We start from the raw sequence: 15,695 nt of genomic DNA, 5'->3' as shown, positions 1-15,695 counted from the left end.
TGCCCAGAGCCCTGCGGGGACCTGGGGGTCTGTGTGGGGCGTCCACTGATAAAGGGGGTGAGTGTGAGTGTGTGTGAGTGTGAGTGTGTGTGAACGTGAGTGTGTGAGTGTGTGAGTGTGTGAATGTGAGTGTGTGTGAATGTGTGTGTGAGTGTGTGAGTGTGTGTGAGTGTGAATGTGAGTGTGTGTGTGTGTGTGAATGTGAGTGTGTGTGTGAGTGTGAGTGTGTGTGTGTGTGAGTGTGTGTGTGAATGTGAGTGTGTGTGTGAGTGTGTGTGTGTGAGTGTGAGTGTGTGTGTGTGTGTGTGTGAGTGTTAGAGTGTGTGTCTGTGTGTGTGGAGTGTATGTGCTGGTGAGCGGGCGCCCAGTGCGTTCTGCAGGTAGACTAGTGAGTAGTGTTAGCGAGAGACACTGAAATTCCTCAACACAGTAACGCCTGCTGCAGCGGCCTGTTTCGATGAAGAGATTTTTGTCAGAGATTCCATTAATCTCCTCTAAGAGAGAAGCAAACATTAACCACAAGTATTCCTTTGCTCGAAGCTATGAAAGTTCCGTGTGCTTACTGCAGGAAATGGGTGCTACAAAGAGGCACAATCAAGAGATAAGGTGAGTGCAACCGCTGACCCAGTGATCACACTGGCCTCTGGTCACAGGGAAGGACCGGAAGCAACCCGAGTGCCTGCAGCTGGGAGCAGCTACAATGTATCCACATCGCTTAGGGACACAGAGAGACCCGATGCAGGGCCACGTGGGCCGGACGGAAAGACCTCTAGGATATACTTAAGTCAAAACCCGAAGGCAGAGATGAACGTGTACCCAACGCTCCACCCAAACGCGCCGGAGGCGGCCTGCAGGCCACAGCCCACACCCCCGACGCTTCCCTGGGTGGAGGGGCAGGAACGGGGAGAGGGGCAGCTCCTTCTAACTCAATACTTGCTTTCGTCTGAGCCTTTACAGCCAGGATATACTCATGCGCTCGTTCCTTGAACAAGTAGAATGTCGGTAAAGGCCCACGGTAAAAGCTGGCACCCAAGCTGAATGCTTGACTCATCATCCAACTCCCCCCGCCCCCGCCCCAAACCCCTGGACCTCAGCGCCTCACGCTCTGCTTCCGAAGGAGACCAGACCCGGAGCCATCGTTCAGGGGTGGGGGGAGTGGGGGGCGGACTACCTGGGGCAGGTGGGCTGTGCTAAGGTGGCTGCTTTCCAAGGGCCCACCCGTGCCGTCTGCACAGGGCTTACTTCCTGTCCACGCCCTCCTTACCTAAGAACACAGGCGCCACCGCCCACCTGGCTCCTTCAGGAGGAGCCGTCCAGCCCTTTTCCTGCCCACCTCACCCCTTCTGGGCGGCCAGGGCTGTTTCCCAGGGGCCAGCAGCACCCGGGGCCCCGCCGAGGCTGGTGAGTGCTGTCAGCAGGAGCAGGGGCGCCCCGGGGCCCGCCATGGCCTTCCCAGGAGCCTCTGCTGGTGGGGACAGCGCGAGGGAGCGCTCAGGCCCTGCCGGCGGACGGCTTGGGTCCGAGGCCGCCCGCACGCCCGCCTGTGTCCCCGAACTCAGCCCCCCCTCCAGAGAGGAGTGTCACAGCAGAGGCGACACAGCACCGGGCGTGCTAAGTGCCCTGGGCCACCGCGACCATCCGCACGCCAGCAGAAGAGGGAACAAAGGACTTCTGCAACGATCGGTTCAACCGATGCTGCTGAGCGCTGATCTGGGCAAATTCCGGACCCCCACTCACTCACGCACTCACCCAGCAAACAGGGCTTTCTAAGCGGCAGGTTTTGTAAGTCTGGTATGTTCTCCACCCATCCATCCGGCCACCCACCCGCCCACGTGCCCCCTGTGCACCTATTACGCCGCACACAGGCAGGTCCCAGATACACACACTGAACTGTGCAGAGAGCAAGGGCGAGGGACGCTCCCTGTCCCAGGGGAGATGGTGGGAGGACAGACAGAACCATGTCACCACCCAGACACAGAACCCTCCCAGCAAGGACCCTGGGCCTCACCTGCCCCCAGGCCTTTCCACCCCGGCCTCCCCACCCCAGACGTCCCCTGCAGGTCCCAGGCCTCACCCGCCCCTGGGCCCCTGCCTCCGGCCTCACCTGCAGGGCCCAGGCCTCACCAGCCCCTGGGCCCCGGCCTCCGGCCTCACCTGCAGGTCCCGGTTGTGGTTCTCGCACAGCAGCTGCAGGAAGCGCAGGATGGGCTGCATGATGGTGATGACCGCGCTCATCTCCAGCTCGTCCTTGGGCTTGTCGGCCGCGGCCTGCGCGCCCTCCCCGGACTGGTAGTGGTCGTCGGGGTCGGCCTCTCTCCGGAAGGCGGTGAAGGCCTTCCTGGTGGCGGTCGAGGCCTCTAGGAGCTGGTCACGGGCCTCCTCCGTGATCTGCGTCGAGGGCTCTTTGGCTGCGAGGCAAACGGGAGCCCATCAGCGCTGCACACGCCCAGGACGCCCAGGACACAGCCCTCGGACCCCCGGGTCCTCACGGCGGCCAAACCCTCCAAGGAGCCCGCCTTCTCTCGCCCCCAGGAAGGATGGGAACGGAGTCGGGCATGCCAGCCCGCTCGTGCTCTGACTCCATCCACGCTTGCGCGTGTGAGAGGACAGCCCGACTACAGGCTGTCAGGCTCCGGATCTAGGCCTCGGCCTCGGCTTTCTCATCTGTAAATGGGGACAATTTTACCCATTCTACAGGGTTCACTGGGGTTCTGACAAGTGACACGTGTGAAGCACTGAACGGTGCCCGGTCCCAGGAGCACTCAGGGGACGGAGCCGTCCTTTTCCTCTCTCTCCCCGTTCTAGACCAGCGGTGATCACGGGGTGACCTTGCCCTCGTCCCAGCGGGGAGACAGTTTGCAGCATCGAGAGACATTGCGGTTGGGGGTGGGGTGGGCTGCCGGCATCTGCGCCGAGGCCAGATCCGCCGCTGAGCATCCCGCAACGCACGGCGCCGCCCGACAGCAACCAGCCCCCAGAGGCCGATGTCTGTGGCTGCGAACCCAGTCGTGACCCGAAAAGCAAGGCCCGAGGGGCTCGCTAACCTGCTCACGGCCACCGGCTCAACACGGGGTCCCCCCTCTCCCAGGTGTTACTTTCCTTTAACTGAGGGGATGGACAAAACGCTACCTGATGGAAACACGCAGGTAACTCAGAAAACAAGGGGGAGCCGCCTGCGAGAGATGGTGCGCCCGGTCCTAGAGGCGCATCTTCCTCAACTGTCCTCCACCCTCCCGAACGTGAAATGGAAAGTTACAGAAAGGGATTAGTAACGGGTTTCCCACCAATAAAACCTGGAGTCTGACCCAGAAGCACGTCTGTGGGTCTGTTACACAAGAAGAGCCTCCCAAAGCGGCAGGAATTCCGCTCGGGTCGCGCGGGAAGAGCTACGTCATCGCTGGCTTCGCCTTTGGCTTCTGAAAGCCCGGCCCGCGTTCGGCCTGGAGTCTCGAAGCCGCGGGAGAACGACGGGGAAGGAGGGCCGTCCTCCAGCTGCGCAGACCGGCTGACGGAGAGCTGCGGGGAGGCGGGGCTGGGGGGGGCTGGGGGGGCGGCATTTACCTTTCTTCCGGGAAGGCGCGTCCCGGTCCGTCTCCTCGTCTTTCTTTTTGTTTCCCAAGTCGCTCGTGTTCACCGTCACCGTGGCCTTGATTTCCTGCTGGGCCACCTTCATGCGGTCGTAGAAGACCTTGAAGAACCTCTCCGACTTCTTGTCTTCCGTCAGCCGGCAGAAGAAGGAGTGCTGCCGAGGGAAACCCGCACATTCTCAACACCGAGGCGGCCCAGTTAGCGAATCCCACTCGAGACACCAGAACCTCACGGAGATCCACGCCAGCCACACGACCTCCACGTGGCCTGAGCGGGACCGAGGCTAAACACCGCTCGGTGCCCTCTGGCTGTCCAGATCCTCGGCCTGAGGTTTTCTGCAGAGCCTGGGTGTCTTTGCTGGAGTGGCCACGTGGGAGAGGGAACCACGGTAAGTAAGGTGTGGTGGGCAGATCTGAGCCAACCGTGAACAGCCCCCTGCACACAACACGGAACCACGCCATTAACAGGGGAAATATAGGGTGTCCCAAAATTCACGCAAGAAGTAATTTCGATAGAAAACACAGGTTTATAATTAAAAATTGTAAATTTTTAATTGATTCATAAAGGACACAGTCTAGGGTTATGTATGGAATAGCACATGGGGTAAATGGCCTCCACGGCTTTGCTGGCACAGACGCAAAGCCGTGGTCTTCATTGGTCTTCCTTGTCCCTGCTCCTGGGCCATCATTGGCACTTGGTAATGCTTATCAAATTGAAGGGATTGACATCAAAGGGCAACAGATATTAGAATCTGATTCAATAAACCAAGTAAAATTAGGCTTTTATATTTTGTTGTTGTTGTTGTTAATGCTCCCGCAAAATTCAAATCTTGCGTGAATTTTGAGACACCCTATAAAAGGTATTTGTGTGAGTGTCAATCCTCACCCGAGGAGATTTCTCCAATGATTTTGAGAGTGTGTGTGTGGGGGGGGGGGGAGGGGAGAGAGAGAGAAACATTGATTGGTTGCCTCCTGCATGTGCCTGACCCTGGGCTGGGGATCCAGCCTGCACCCAAGGTACGTGCCCTTGATTGGAATTGAACTTGCAACCCTTTGATCCTTGTGCCGACGCTCCAACCACTGAGCCAAACCGGCCAGGGCTAACATCTATTTTTGGTGATTACTGCAGGGCCAGTCACTGGTTTAAGGACTTCCATGTGCCCCTCCTCTTTGCACAGCCCTATGGGCACATGCAGACGAGTAAGACGTGCTACCTGTCCCTGTAGGCTGCCTCCATACCAGGTCAGGGTGACACGTCCCCAAGTAAGATGGACGTGGGTGAGTCAACAGTCCCAGCAGCTCCACAGAGATGTATTCTTGGCCTGGGGTTGGGGGGGCGGGGTGACGAGGGTGACGCTGTTCCTCCCCCTCCACCCAGAGAAACGTCGTGACGAGGGTGACAGAGCTGGCGAGGGTGACGCTGGGGGGAGTGGCCCCGGAACCCTCAGGGAAGAGGGGCGCCCAGGGCAGGCCTGGGAGGACAGGTGAGGGTGTGGGGACAGAGACGTTCAACACCAGGGGCCGCTTCCTCCCGGATATGCGTGTTTGTGTTTGGACCCGCCGCAAGCCACAGCGCAACTATTCCTACAGAAGCGCAGCACGGTGGGTGCCTCAGCTCCACTCACACGTGTTCGCTTGCGCCTTACCCCTTTGCAAACACCGCACTGTTGTGAGCTATTTACACAGAAACACAATACGGCCGCTTCCCGGAGAACAAAGCCGAGCTCCCAGCCGCACGCTGGCTCTCCCCGTGGGGGCTCCGCCAGCTCCACGCCCTCCCTCGGGAGGAAGGTGCGTCCCACGGAAGGGGCCCTGGCTTGCAATCCCAGGAAAAACGGCATCTCCAGGCTCTCGAAGCCCCCCAACACCTCCACCTCTCCTCCCCCCATTTTCCTGACCCTGCAGCCCCCGCAGCCCCCGCGGTCCTAGCGGCCGACATGCCACGTGCTCCTTGGCACATGCCCGTCCCACCTGCACAGGCACGTCCTGACCTCTGCCCCCCTGGCTGCTCTCCTTCATCTTCTTGTTCCCACCTCTGCCCCCCACCCTTCCCGGTGCCGCTGCACAGCCACAGAGAGAGAACTCCACAGGTATAACCACCTGTCAAATCGGACCACACTGTGCCCACGTCACGGTGACGGTCGGGATGACGTCACGACCAAAGGGGCAGAGGCAAACCTCCTGCTCTGCTCCCAGGAGCTGGGAGCTACGGCCCAGGAGCGCGGAGCCGCCACCTGCGCCAGGACAGGGGACACGGGCCTTCTCAGCGAGCCCCCCCGCCCGCCCCATGAGCCCCGAGGGAGTGGCGTGGGGGTGCGGGGAGCACGTCCCCGAGACGGCCCCTCGGGCATCGCGGGCCATGAAGAGCGAGAGGAACACACACACAGGAGGGAAAGGCCTGGGCTTCTTTTCCTGGGGACGGAATGCAGACGTGCAAATAAAAGCCTCCGTGGAAAAACAACACAAACAAACTGCAACACATCCACTCGACCGTAAAATCCAAAGCAAAATAAGGACGCCCTGGCTGGCCGGGGGCAAGGACACGCTGACGGACAGCCAGCCGGCGGCCCGGCGGGCGCCTTCCCGATGGAGGGCCCCGCCGCCCGCGTCCTCTGCTCAGCCCGGCCGCCCGTGGGGCCCCGGCCGCCTGGACCCCGAGGGCCCCACTCTGGGCCGTCGCTCTCCCATCCCTGCAGCCCCTCCCCCTTCTGGCTGGCAGGGAGCCCTCGGCTGCAGAGAGCATGGGGGCCTGACAGTGGCGGGGGTGGGGGGGGCAGGGGGGTGGGGGGCGTGCAGATAGGCGCTTGTGGATGGGCGGCGGGTGCGGGTGGGACTTCGCAGTGTCCCCTGTGGACGTGCCGCTCGGTGAACTGCGACGGCTTTGGCGTCAGTCACGGTCCTCAAGCCGGTGAAGCCCGAGCCGACCTGGTGCCTCTGGAAGCACTGACTCGGGGCTGGCAGGGGCTGGCAGGGGCTGGCAGGGGCTGGCAGGGTCACCTGCTCCAGCCTCCCACCCGAGGACACGCCTGCTGGGCCCAGCCATCCTCCCCCCGCCCCCAGCTGCCACACTAGGACCACGCGGGCCGCCTCCAGCTCCCAACACACAGGCCCATGCCAACCCCTCCGCCCTCCGCCCTCCACCCTCCACCCTCCACGCAGCCGTCTCCTCCCACGGTGAGGGCTCAGCTTGAATGGCACCTCCCCGGGGAGCCCTCCTGACCTCCCTACGCGGGGTCCCCATCCCCTCCTCCCAATTTGCTGTTTATTTCATGGGTAACGGGTTTAGCATCCATCTCGCCGGCCAGACCCTAAGCTCCTGGAGGGCAGGGCCCACATGGGTCCCACCCCCGACGGCATCGCAGCCAATTCACCAGTGCCTGGCCCCCCCACAGGGGCTCAGCAAAGACCTGCTGTCTGAATGGACGCCAAGAGCCCTGAAGGAATTCCCCAAACCTCAGCCGCCTCCCCCGGCAGCTGGGGTGTAACTCTGGCCCAGGGTCCCGCCTGACACTCCGCCCGCCCGGGAGCTCAGAGGACGCGGGAGCATGGGCACAGGCTCCCTCCGAGGTGGCAGAGCGCCCAGCTGGCTGTGCCCACCCGTCAGGGTCTGAGGCCGGGCTCTGAGCCGGTGCCCAGGTGCCTGCGATGCCCCCAGGCCGGGCTGGAGCGGCTGGCAGTTTCTAGTGGGAACACGGACTCACTGTGACGCGCTGGCAGCGTCCCCAGGGAAAGCCCCCCAGTTCCTCAGGGGGCGAGAGAAGCCACGGCTCGTCTGGAACCGGGCATTTAAGCAGGTGAAGGGGAAGTCGGAGCCTGCGATCGCCCCACAGGCTTCTGCTTGAAGAGCTGCACAGCCCCCGGCACGGCAGGCGTGGGGCCCGGGATGTGCGTGTGGTTTTTCAAAAGCCCATCCTCGCGGAACGACTGTTTCTTTTCTAAGAACATGTCCTTGTCACCTCCCTCCTCGAGGGCTCCTGCGGGGCGGGGTGCGGCCGGACGGCCAGGGCACGGCCGTCTGGCCCTCGGGCTGCCACGGCGATTCCCGGAAGGGCAGTTCCAGTTCCTGCCGAGAACTGAGAACTGGACGGAGCAGCCACTTCTTCAAAAACCCAGGCCGAGTCATGCCAACCTGCAGCCCTCAGGTGACACCGCTGCCCAGCGCCGGGAGCTCTGCCTGGGGGCGCACACCCCCCTCATCGGCGTGGGCTCCAGCTCCTCCTGGGCTAGACGAGCCACCCCTACCCCCACGCAGGGCACAGGCACCAGGGCGGTGCGTGGGGGCACAACAGCACTTTTCTTTCTTTTTTAAAAATACATTTTTATTGATTTCAGAGAGGAAAGGAGAGAGAGAGAGAGAGAGAGAGAGAGAGAGAGAGAGAGAGAGAGAGAGAGAGAGAGAGAGAGAGAAAACATCAAGGATGAGAGAGAATCATGGATCGGCTGCCTCCTGCACACCCCCTACTAGGGATCGAGCCCACAACCCGGGCATGTGCCCTGACCAGGAATCGAACTGTGACCTCCTGGTTCATAGGTCAACGCTCACCCACTGAGCCACGCTGGTTGGCACTTTTCTGGGGCACAGCCACCGTGGGCCCCACTGGCAACGGGACCCACCTGCTGTGGGCGCTGCGTGGAGAGGAGTCCGCGTCTGCGGGGGGGGAGGTTAGAGACTCCCAGGAAGTGATGGAGGCTGGGAGGGGGGGCCGGGAAGGTGCACCTTCGCCCGAACTCCTCCGATGTCCCGGAGCCACACAACACAGGCTCTTCGAGGGGAAGGAGGGACGCCACTGCTTCCGGTGACAGGTCCAAGAACCCAGAGTAGGTGTGAGGAACGAGGACGCTCACAGATTCAGAGAGAAGAGAAGGGGAAGGAAGGAGCCGGGAAGGGGGTGAGCTCGCTAGAGGCGCCATGGCAACGGGCCGTCCACCTACCCCGGCCGCCCACCCGCAGCCGGATGCTTCGCTGACGTCCCTGAGCACAAGCTGGCTCCTACCAGCGCGGGAAGGTGAGCGGAGCGCGAGCTCATTAAGTCCCTCCGGCGTCGCCCGCTCGCCCGCCCGCCCGCCTGCTGCCGACACCGAGCAGGGAGATATAAATAGAAGTTATGTAACGGCTCTTTGTTGACGCCTGTGCCTACCCCAGACGCGCATGACCTTGTTTTCCTCCGAGGCGCTTCCCCGGCCGCATCTGAGGGTGTGAAGTGCAGGGTGCAGGCTCCTGAGCCAAGGGCACCCGGCACTCAGGGTGACAGCCGTCGGGAACCCTCAGGGTCAAGTCCTCCTCGGGTCTAAAATAACCTACTCTCGCCCTCACCGCTGGGTTGGCTGAATGGATAGAGACTCAGCCTGTAGACTGAAGGGGTCCCAGGTTCGATTCCCGGTCAGGGCACATGCCTGGGTTGCGGGCTCAATCCCCAGTGTGGGGCGTGCAGGAGGCGGCCAATCCATGATTCTCTCATCACTGAAGTTTCTACCTCTCTCTCCCTCTCCCTTCCTCTCTGAAATCAATAAAAACATATTAAAAAATACATCACAGCAGCTAAACCAGACTCTGCTGGGTCAAAACTGCTCAGAGCACGACCCCAGCGCGGGATGCCGTGACCTCATCCCGCTGTGGGGCTCCCTCTCTCACCGGGTGGGTGGCCAACACAGCAACGCACACACCCAGCGGGACCTGAGCCCGTGGAGCCCCGTCCGGTCAGTCTCCTTGGCACCCCAGCCTCTCTGGACTGAGCCCCGCCAGCCCGTGCCTCGGCCTCTCCTACTCGTCCTCTCCATGGGACCCTGCGGATCCATCGGCGGGGCCATTGCATCATGCGCCGGAGGCACCGTTGCCAGGTAACCAGGGTGGAAATCTACTCGGAAAGCTGTCGGAGACAGTGTGCAGCCTCCGCTCGGCAGCTGACACCGAGGGGGCGTGAACACACCATGTTCCCTCAGCGCTCCGGCTTCGGTGTGAAAACAAACCCAAACGGGTGCTTCCTCTTGTAAACACAAGACAGGCGTACAACACACACACGCACGCACGCGCACACACGCGCACACATACGCGCACGCACACACGCACGCGCACACATGCACACACACACGCATGCGCACACACACACACACACACACACACACCCTCCCGGAAACGGTGCAGGGGTTTGCAATGCAGATTCTGGAAAACTCAGCGATGCGTGACCCAGCAGGAGCCCTTCTGTGTTAGGGACAAGGTCACCTCTGAGCAGAGGAAGCTACTCCTGAAAAGGCCATAGAATCGGAGGAAAAACCCATCCGTTACATGAAAGGGAACGTGCTTCCGTGGGGCTCCTACGTCTACGTTTAAAATTCACCGGACGCCCAGGCGGCGAGCCCTCCTGCCCCTCCCAATGAGACAGACCTGCCCGCAGCAGCCGCGGCGCCAGGGGGAGTGGGCACAGGGCGGCTGAAGCAAGGCCAGTGCCCGAGGGCCACCGTGGTCCGGGGCCAGCTGTCTGTCACTTGGAGTGGGAGCACGGCCGGCGGGCGGAGCCGGGACCTGTCACCTCCCCCTCAGGGGAGCCACTCAGGGCCCGGGTTCCCGAGGATGGTAACGGCTTCTGAGTTTCCGCCTCAAAACCCGGATTTAGACCAATAATCGTAAAAGACCCTTGTCCAACGATACACCGGCTTCCTGGGGCCGGAGGGGAAGGGGACGGGGCACTGGCCCAAGGAATTATCTGGACAAAAAGAAAGGAGCCCTGGCGGTGGCCCAGTTGGCTGAGTGCCACCCCGCCCACCGCCGGGTGGGGGTTCATCCCCAGAGACCCCTGGTCAGGGCACACACCAGGTTGTGGGTTCGATCCCTGGTCAGGGTGTGCATGGAAGGCAACAGATCAACGTTTCTCTCTCACATCGATGTTTCCCTCTTTCTCTCCCCCTTCCTTTCTTTGAAATAAAGAAATCCATGGGAAACACATCCTCGAGTGAGGATTAAGGAAAAAGAAAGAAAGAGGGAGGGAAGGAAGGAGAGAGGCGGTCAGGAGCACCGGGAGCCGGAGAGAGACCACCGTGCGCAGAGGGCCCGTCCGTGGACGGACCACACCAAGGCCCTGCGGTCGCCAGCCCTGCATCTCAGAACCGTGTCCCGGACTTGGGGGGATCGCGTGTGAGCAGAGAACCAGCGTCCCCAGCCCGCTGGGCCACAGCCACCACACAGAAGCAAAACTGCAGACGTCAGACTTTTGGCAGAAACACATCTGGTAAAATGAAGCCCTCTCTTAAATAATGACGTTTTATTAATACAAGACACCACCCCATCTTAAGATCTGTGACCTCGACGCTGCACGAGGCACTTCTGTGAGCCCCGTGTCCGCGTCCCGGGACCCGTGAGGTGGGCGGGCACCTCGGCAGGAGCCAGGCCGGAGGGCAGGGACTGTGCCTGAAGATGGACGGGGCGGAGGCCGGGCTCGAACCCGGGCCTCCCTCCCTGCACAAACTCAGCCCCCGTTTCTGCAGAGTCTGTGGGCTGGGCACGTTGCCCACGTGACTGGTTCACGCCCTGGACCCTGCGGGAAGGAGGGCTGTGCTCCCCACCCTCGTTTTAGGGGCGAGGACTGAGCGGCAGGCTGTGCGAGGCAGCCCACAGTCGCCCGGCTGGCGGGGCACAGCTGGGATCCGATGCAGGTGTTTCCAGCCCGAGGCCACGCCCCTCCCCGGGGCATCGCTTCCCTTCCAGGCTGCCTCCCCTCCAGCCTGGGCCCGACCCCAGGCCACCAGCTCAGTCCTGTGCAGACCCTCAGGCCTCAGCCTTGGACGGAGCAGCCCCTGGGGGCGGGGGTGGCGCTGGGGCCGGGCCACCTGCCTTCCTCGCTCCCCTGCCAGCGGCTCCAGCTCCCACGCGGGTCTGACTCCTCCACTGGCTGCGCTCGGTGCGTTCCCACACGGATGAGACCCGAGGTCAGAAAACACCACGCAGGCCTGACTCATCCCCGACCGCCCTGCCAGAAACAACACCCTTTTACGTAACTCGCTCCCACTCCAGCCTTCCCTCCTCTGGGGCGGGGGGGGGGGGAGGGCAAGGGGGGGCTGTCAGAGGCTGGTCTTCCTCCCGAAGGCTCTCAGCTGCCAGAAAAGGGAAGCCCAGCGGCCCTTCTGCCCACGGGGTCCGGGCAGGCCTGCCCCTCCCCTGCCCGGGGGTGCCTTCTGCAGGGGTGGGCGATGTCCCTCTCACGTGGGCCCTCAGTCAAAGTCCTAGGCCGACCTGCAGACCAGGCGTGTGGAGCGAGGGCCAGTGGCCGCCCCCCTCCCCCGCCTCTCCCCGCGGAGCCCGAGTGCCTGACGGAGCACCCGCACCTTTGCCAAGTCGAGCTGCGTACGTGCTGCTCAGACAGCCCTGCTGGGTGTGTCTGGAGGCCAGACTTGGCCCGGGACGGCCGTGGGCAGCCATCTGACACGGAGCAGGCTCTGGCTCCTGCAGCCGGAAGCCATCAGTCCAGAACAGCTCGTCTCGAGTCCCCGGCCACGCTGTGAGGGCCTCTGTGGTCACCTCAGCACACACATCCCCAAGCAGCTGTACTCGTGAAAGAAACCCCAACTCTCAAGCGCCCAGCGTGCACGGACCCTCCCCTGCCCCACGGACAGTCTGGACCCGCAGGGAAGAGCGGGGAGGGGCCTCTGCAGGCGCTGGGGGCAGACGTGGGGAGGAAGGGACCGGGCGAGGGCTCAGGCGGGTATGTGGATACGCGAGTGCCGGCCGGGCGGCTCCCCGAGCCCTGTCTGTGCCAAACGGTAATTCAGAAGCAAATGTTATTTGGTAGCTTCCCACTTGCTGCCAAACACGGCACAGGAAGGGAAGGTTTCTTCTGGGGGCGGCAGGAGGCGGTGGCACCCCAGTGGGAGAAACAGCACAGGAGGCTCTAAGCCACCCCTGGGCACCCGAGGGTGCTGGGCCAGCTCCTTGGTCAGAGCAGAGGGCTCTGCATGGAGGGGAGCCGCTTGGAGGGGCCCCAGGGGGATGGGACTTGGAGGCAACACTGGATGTACCACCTCAGAGGAGGCAGGGCGGGGACAGAGGATGCTGCAAGATTGGGGACACTGTCCCCAGGAGGCCCCATGCCAATTCGGCGTCTAGGCATTTCCAGGTTTCAGGGGATGAGGTGACGGAGGACAGGTTTCAGGAGAAGGCGCCCAGCAGGGCTGCACGCCTGAGCTTTGGGTTCCAATTCACTGCGCCCTCTGGGGCCCGGGCAGTGACGTCCAGAACAGGAGGCCAGGGCCCCAGCGAGCCCCTCCTCGGACAGGGCTGGATTCTCCCACGCCATCCCAACAGGGAGGACAGCCCCCCCGCCACCCCCGCCCCGGCATCTGCAGCACCGGCGGAGGCCTGCTGACCCAGCCGGCTTTCCCGGGCAGCTCAAGGCGGCCTGCTTTCCTCGAAGTTTCCAGGTGAACGGCGGAGAGAGGTCTGGTCCGCAGCAACCGCGGTGTCTGAGATGTAAACGTGAACTCCAAGGGCTCGCACGGTCTGGGCTCCCTTTGGGTCCTGGTGACAGGACCCTCTGCGGCCGCGGGTGAAACTGCATCTACTTTAGACACACGTTCGCGGGGTCTCCACCCTGCCCCCGGCCCGGGGCGTCGGCCCGGTGCACACGCAGCATCTCACCCACGTGCGAACGGAACTCACGTTTGGGAACCAAGTCTGGGTTCTGACGGAACGACCGCAAAGGTGTCCGAGTTCGCTTTTCAGGACGACAGCGCGTCCCGCTCCCAGACGAGCGCCTGAGGCGCGGATGTGGGGAAGCCCGCTGACCGCGGCGGAGTGCCCGCCGAGCGTGGCCGCGGAGCAGGAAGTGAGGCTGGCACTGCCCGCCTGGGCGGACCCCGGCCGGACGGCGGCGCCGATGGCCCCGCGCAGCCCCAGCGCTCGCCGACCCAGCTGGTCCTTCGCGACTGTGACCGGCTTCTCCGAACGAGGCCAGCAGGACGGAGCTTTCACGCGGCCCCGGGGCTGCGGGAGCCCGTCCTTAACTGGCCTCGGCCGGCCGGGCTCCGCATCATCTTCTCGGGAGAGAGACGAGCCCGGAGCCAAGAGGACCCAACGCCAACGCGAGGCCAGAACACATTTTCCTGGAAGCACAGGTCTAGGGAGGCGATGGGTCAGGGTTGGCTTCTCCCCTCCGAGCCGAGCCGCGGGTTGCAGGAGGGGGAGGGAGCGCGTCCTGGGCGCCAGGCCCCTCGTGGTCCTGGGCCTGGCAGGGCGCCCGGGCCCGCCCACCGATGCGCACAGGCTCCCTGGAGAGGAAACGCACCCTCCCCGGGGCCGCGCGCTGGAGCCCAGCCGTGGCGTTTCGCCTGGAGTCTGAGCGTATGAGTAACAAATGTGTGAACACATGAAACTAATATTCATAATTACTTCACAAGATAAAGAACTTGAAGGAAAAACAGCTTCTGTGTGCGGTGCCACCCTGGCAGGGTACACTGTGAAGTGCTGCACCATGCCAGCCAGCGCTAGCCCTCGCCCCCGCCAGCCCGCCCCACGTGTCCCGGTCCCTTCACGCGGCTGCTTGGCCAGACTCCTCGAGGCCTGGAGAGCCAGCGGGGCCTCCCACCTCTCATCCCCGCATCTGATCGCCGACCCTCACATCCACCATAGGCCCCGGCACGGCCTCGCGCAGGGAGGGCTGGTCTCCGTTCTCGCTACCCTGTCCCTCCCCCGTCCCCCAGGTTCTCACTGGGGTGCACCGTGGGTGCCGTGAAGCACCCCAGTGGGAACCGGGCTCTGAGGAGCTGGCACAGTCTATTCTCCTTGGTCACTGTGTGATGGGACCAGTGACCGTGATGGAAACTGTGTGTCTAGGACCCAACTCTGCCCAGGTCGGCAGCTCCCTCTGCACATGCTCAGCGTGTCATCCGTCTGCAAACGGAACTCCTGTTCTGGAACAAGTCTGAGTGCCGACAGCGACCACAGCAAAGTGTCGGAGTTCCTCTCCCAGGACGACCCTGCTCCAAGACCAGCTGCTGCTCACACGCGAGTCTCCACACCACGGGGGTATGTGGCTCCCAGCACAGGTGCTCCTGGGCTCGGCAGGGAGGACAAGCCGGCAGCCACGCCCACCAACGGCAGCCACACACAAGCCCAGGGCCACGCCCCAGGCCACACCACGGCCACGCCCCAGGCCACACCACAGCCACGGCCCAGGCCGCCCGCCTCCCTACCTGGATGGTGGTGTTGCCTCCTTCCAGAAGGGCGATGGCCAGGAGGATGCTCTCGTGGAACACGCGGTCGCTGGACGCGTTCATGATGAGGTCGATGACCAGGTTGGAGGCCCCCTCCTTGTCCAGGTGGCACTGGACCTCGGCCAGGCTCATCTCGCCGCGGCTCATGGAGCTGGACCCGGAGCCGCCCCCTGGGAAGAGGGAACATGGTTCTTACCGACACATCGGAGCAGCGGACGGCCGCTGGGCATCACGCTGTGCCAACACGTCATGCGTCCACACGTCGATGGTTTTCCCTCAGCCATTCTAATACCCGGAGCTGCCGAGCGCAGAGGTGAAGTCGCTTGTCCGCGGACGCCCACCTGTCCTTGCGGAGATGGTACCTGAACCCGGCAGGTGAGACGCAGAGAGGGCAGGGCTTTTGCAGCCCAGACGCTCCCTCCCGTAGCAGGCAATGGCTCGGGCAGAATCACGAAGCCCTGCTTTGAGTTTAAGAGGCGGACCAAGCTCAAACCCTCCTTAGAACACTCCTGAGAACGCACAGCCCATCACGACCCCTTCAGCCCTCTTTCCAGCACACCCATCCTGGCCCAAGCTCGCCCTCTCACAAAACCTATCCGTTCACTCATTCATTCATTCATTCATTCATTCACTCGGCAACGATGTACTGAGTGCTTGGTGTGGAGCCGGGAGCTGGGGGCGGGGCGGGAGCAAAACCAACGAAGCTCCCGTCCTCGGGGACCTTCAGAGGCTCACAGGGAAAGTGTCCGTTTGGAAAGTGTCCGTTTGAGAACTTTCCTTGCACTGTCAGTGGCAAAAACGGAGACGCTGTCTGTGGGAAAACGGCCCATCAATTTCAGAAAAACAGAGGACTCGATTCAGATGCCACCTCCTCCTGCTCTGGCGGCCGAGACCCTCGTCTCTCGTGCA

The 15,695-nt window shown here is 62.9% G+C and overlaps 1 protein-coding gene across 9 annotated transcripts in view; it reads right to left on the bottom strand.

The window, feature by feature from the left end:
- Nucleotides 1-15,695, bottom strand: part of ITPR1 (inositol 1,4,5-trisphosphate receptor type 1) — a 173,759-nt gene that overhangs the window by 31,130 nt on the left and 126,934 nt on the right. For 8 of the 9 annotated variants that reach the window (XM_059664569.1, XM_059664570.1, XM_059664572.1 and 5 more), the window contains 3 exons: nt 14,766-14,956; nt 3,562-3,742; nt 2,155-2,408 (listed from right to left, as the gene is read on the bottom strand). In XM_059664569.1, coding sequence (XP_059520552.1) covers nt 2,155-2,408; nt 3,562-3,742; nt 14,766-14,956 — 626 coding nt within the window. The remainder of the gene's footprint in view (nt 1-2,154; nt 2,409-3,561; nt 3,743-14,765; nt 14,957-15,695) is intronic. The other variant, XM_059664574.1, reaches the window with a different exon arrangement.

This window comes from Myotis daubentonii, chromosome 14, assembly GCF_963259705.1.
Source record: "Myotis daubentonii chromosome 14, mMyoDau2.1, whole genome shotgun sequence".
In the NCBI taxonomy this organism is placed as follows: Eukaryota; Metazoa; Chordata; class Mammalia; order Chiroptera; family Vespertilionidae; genus Myotis; species Myotis daubentonii.
Note: the sequence above shows the minus strand (reverse complement) of the source record. Positions and strands in the feature narration are given on the sequence as shown.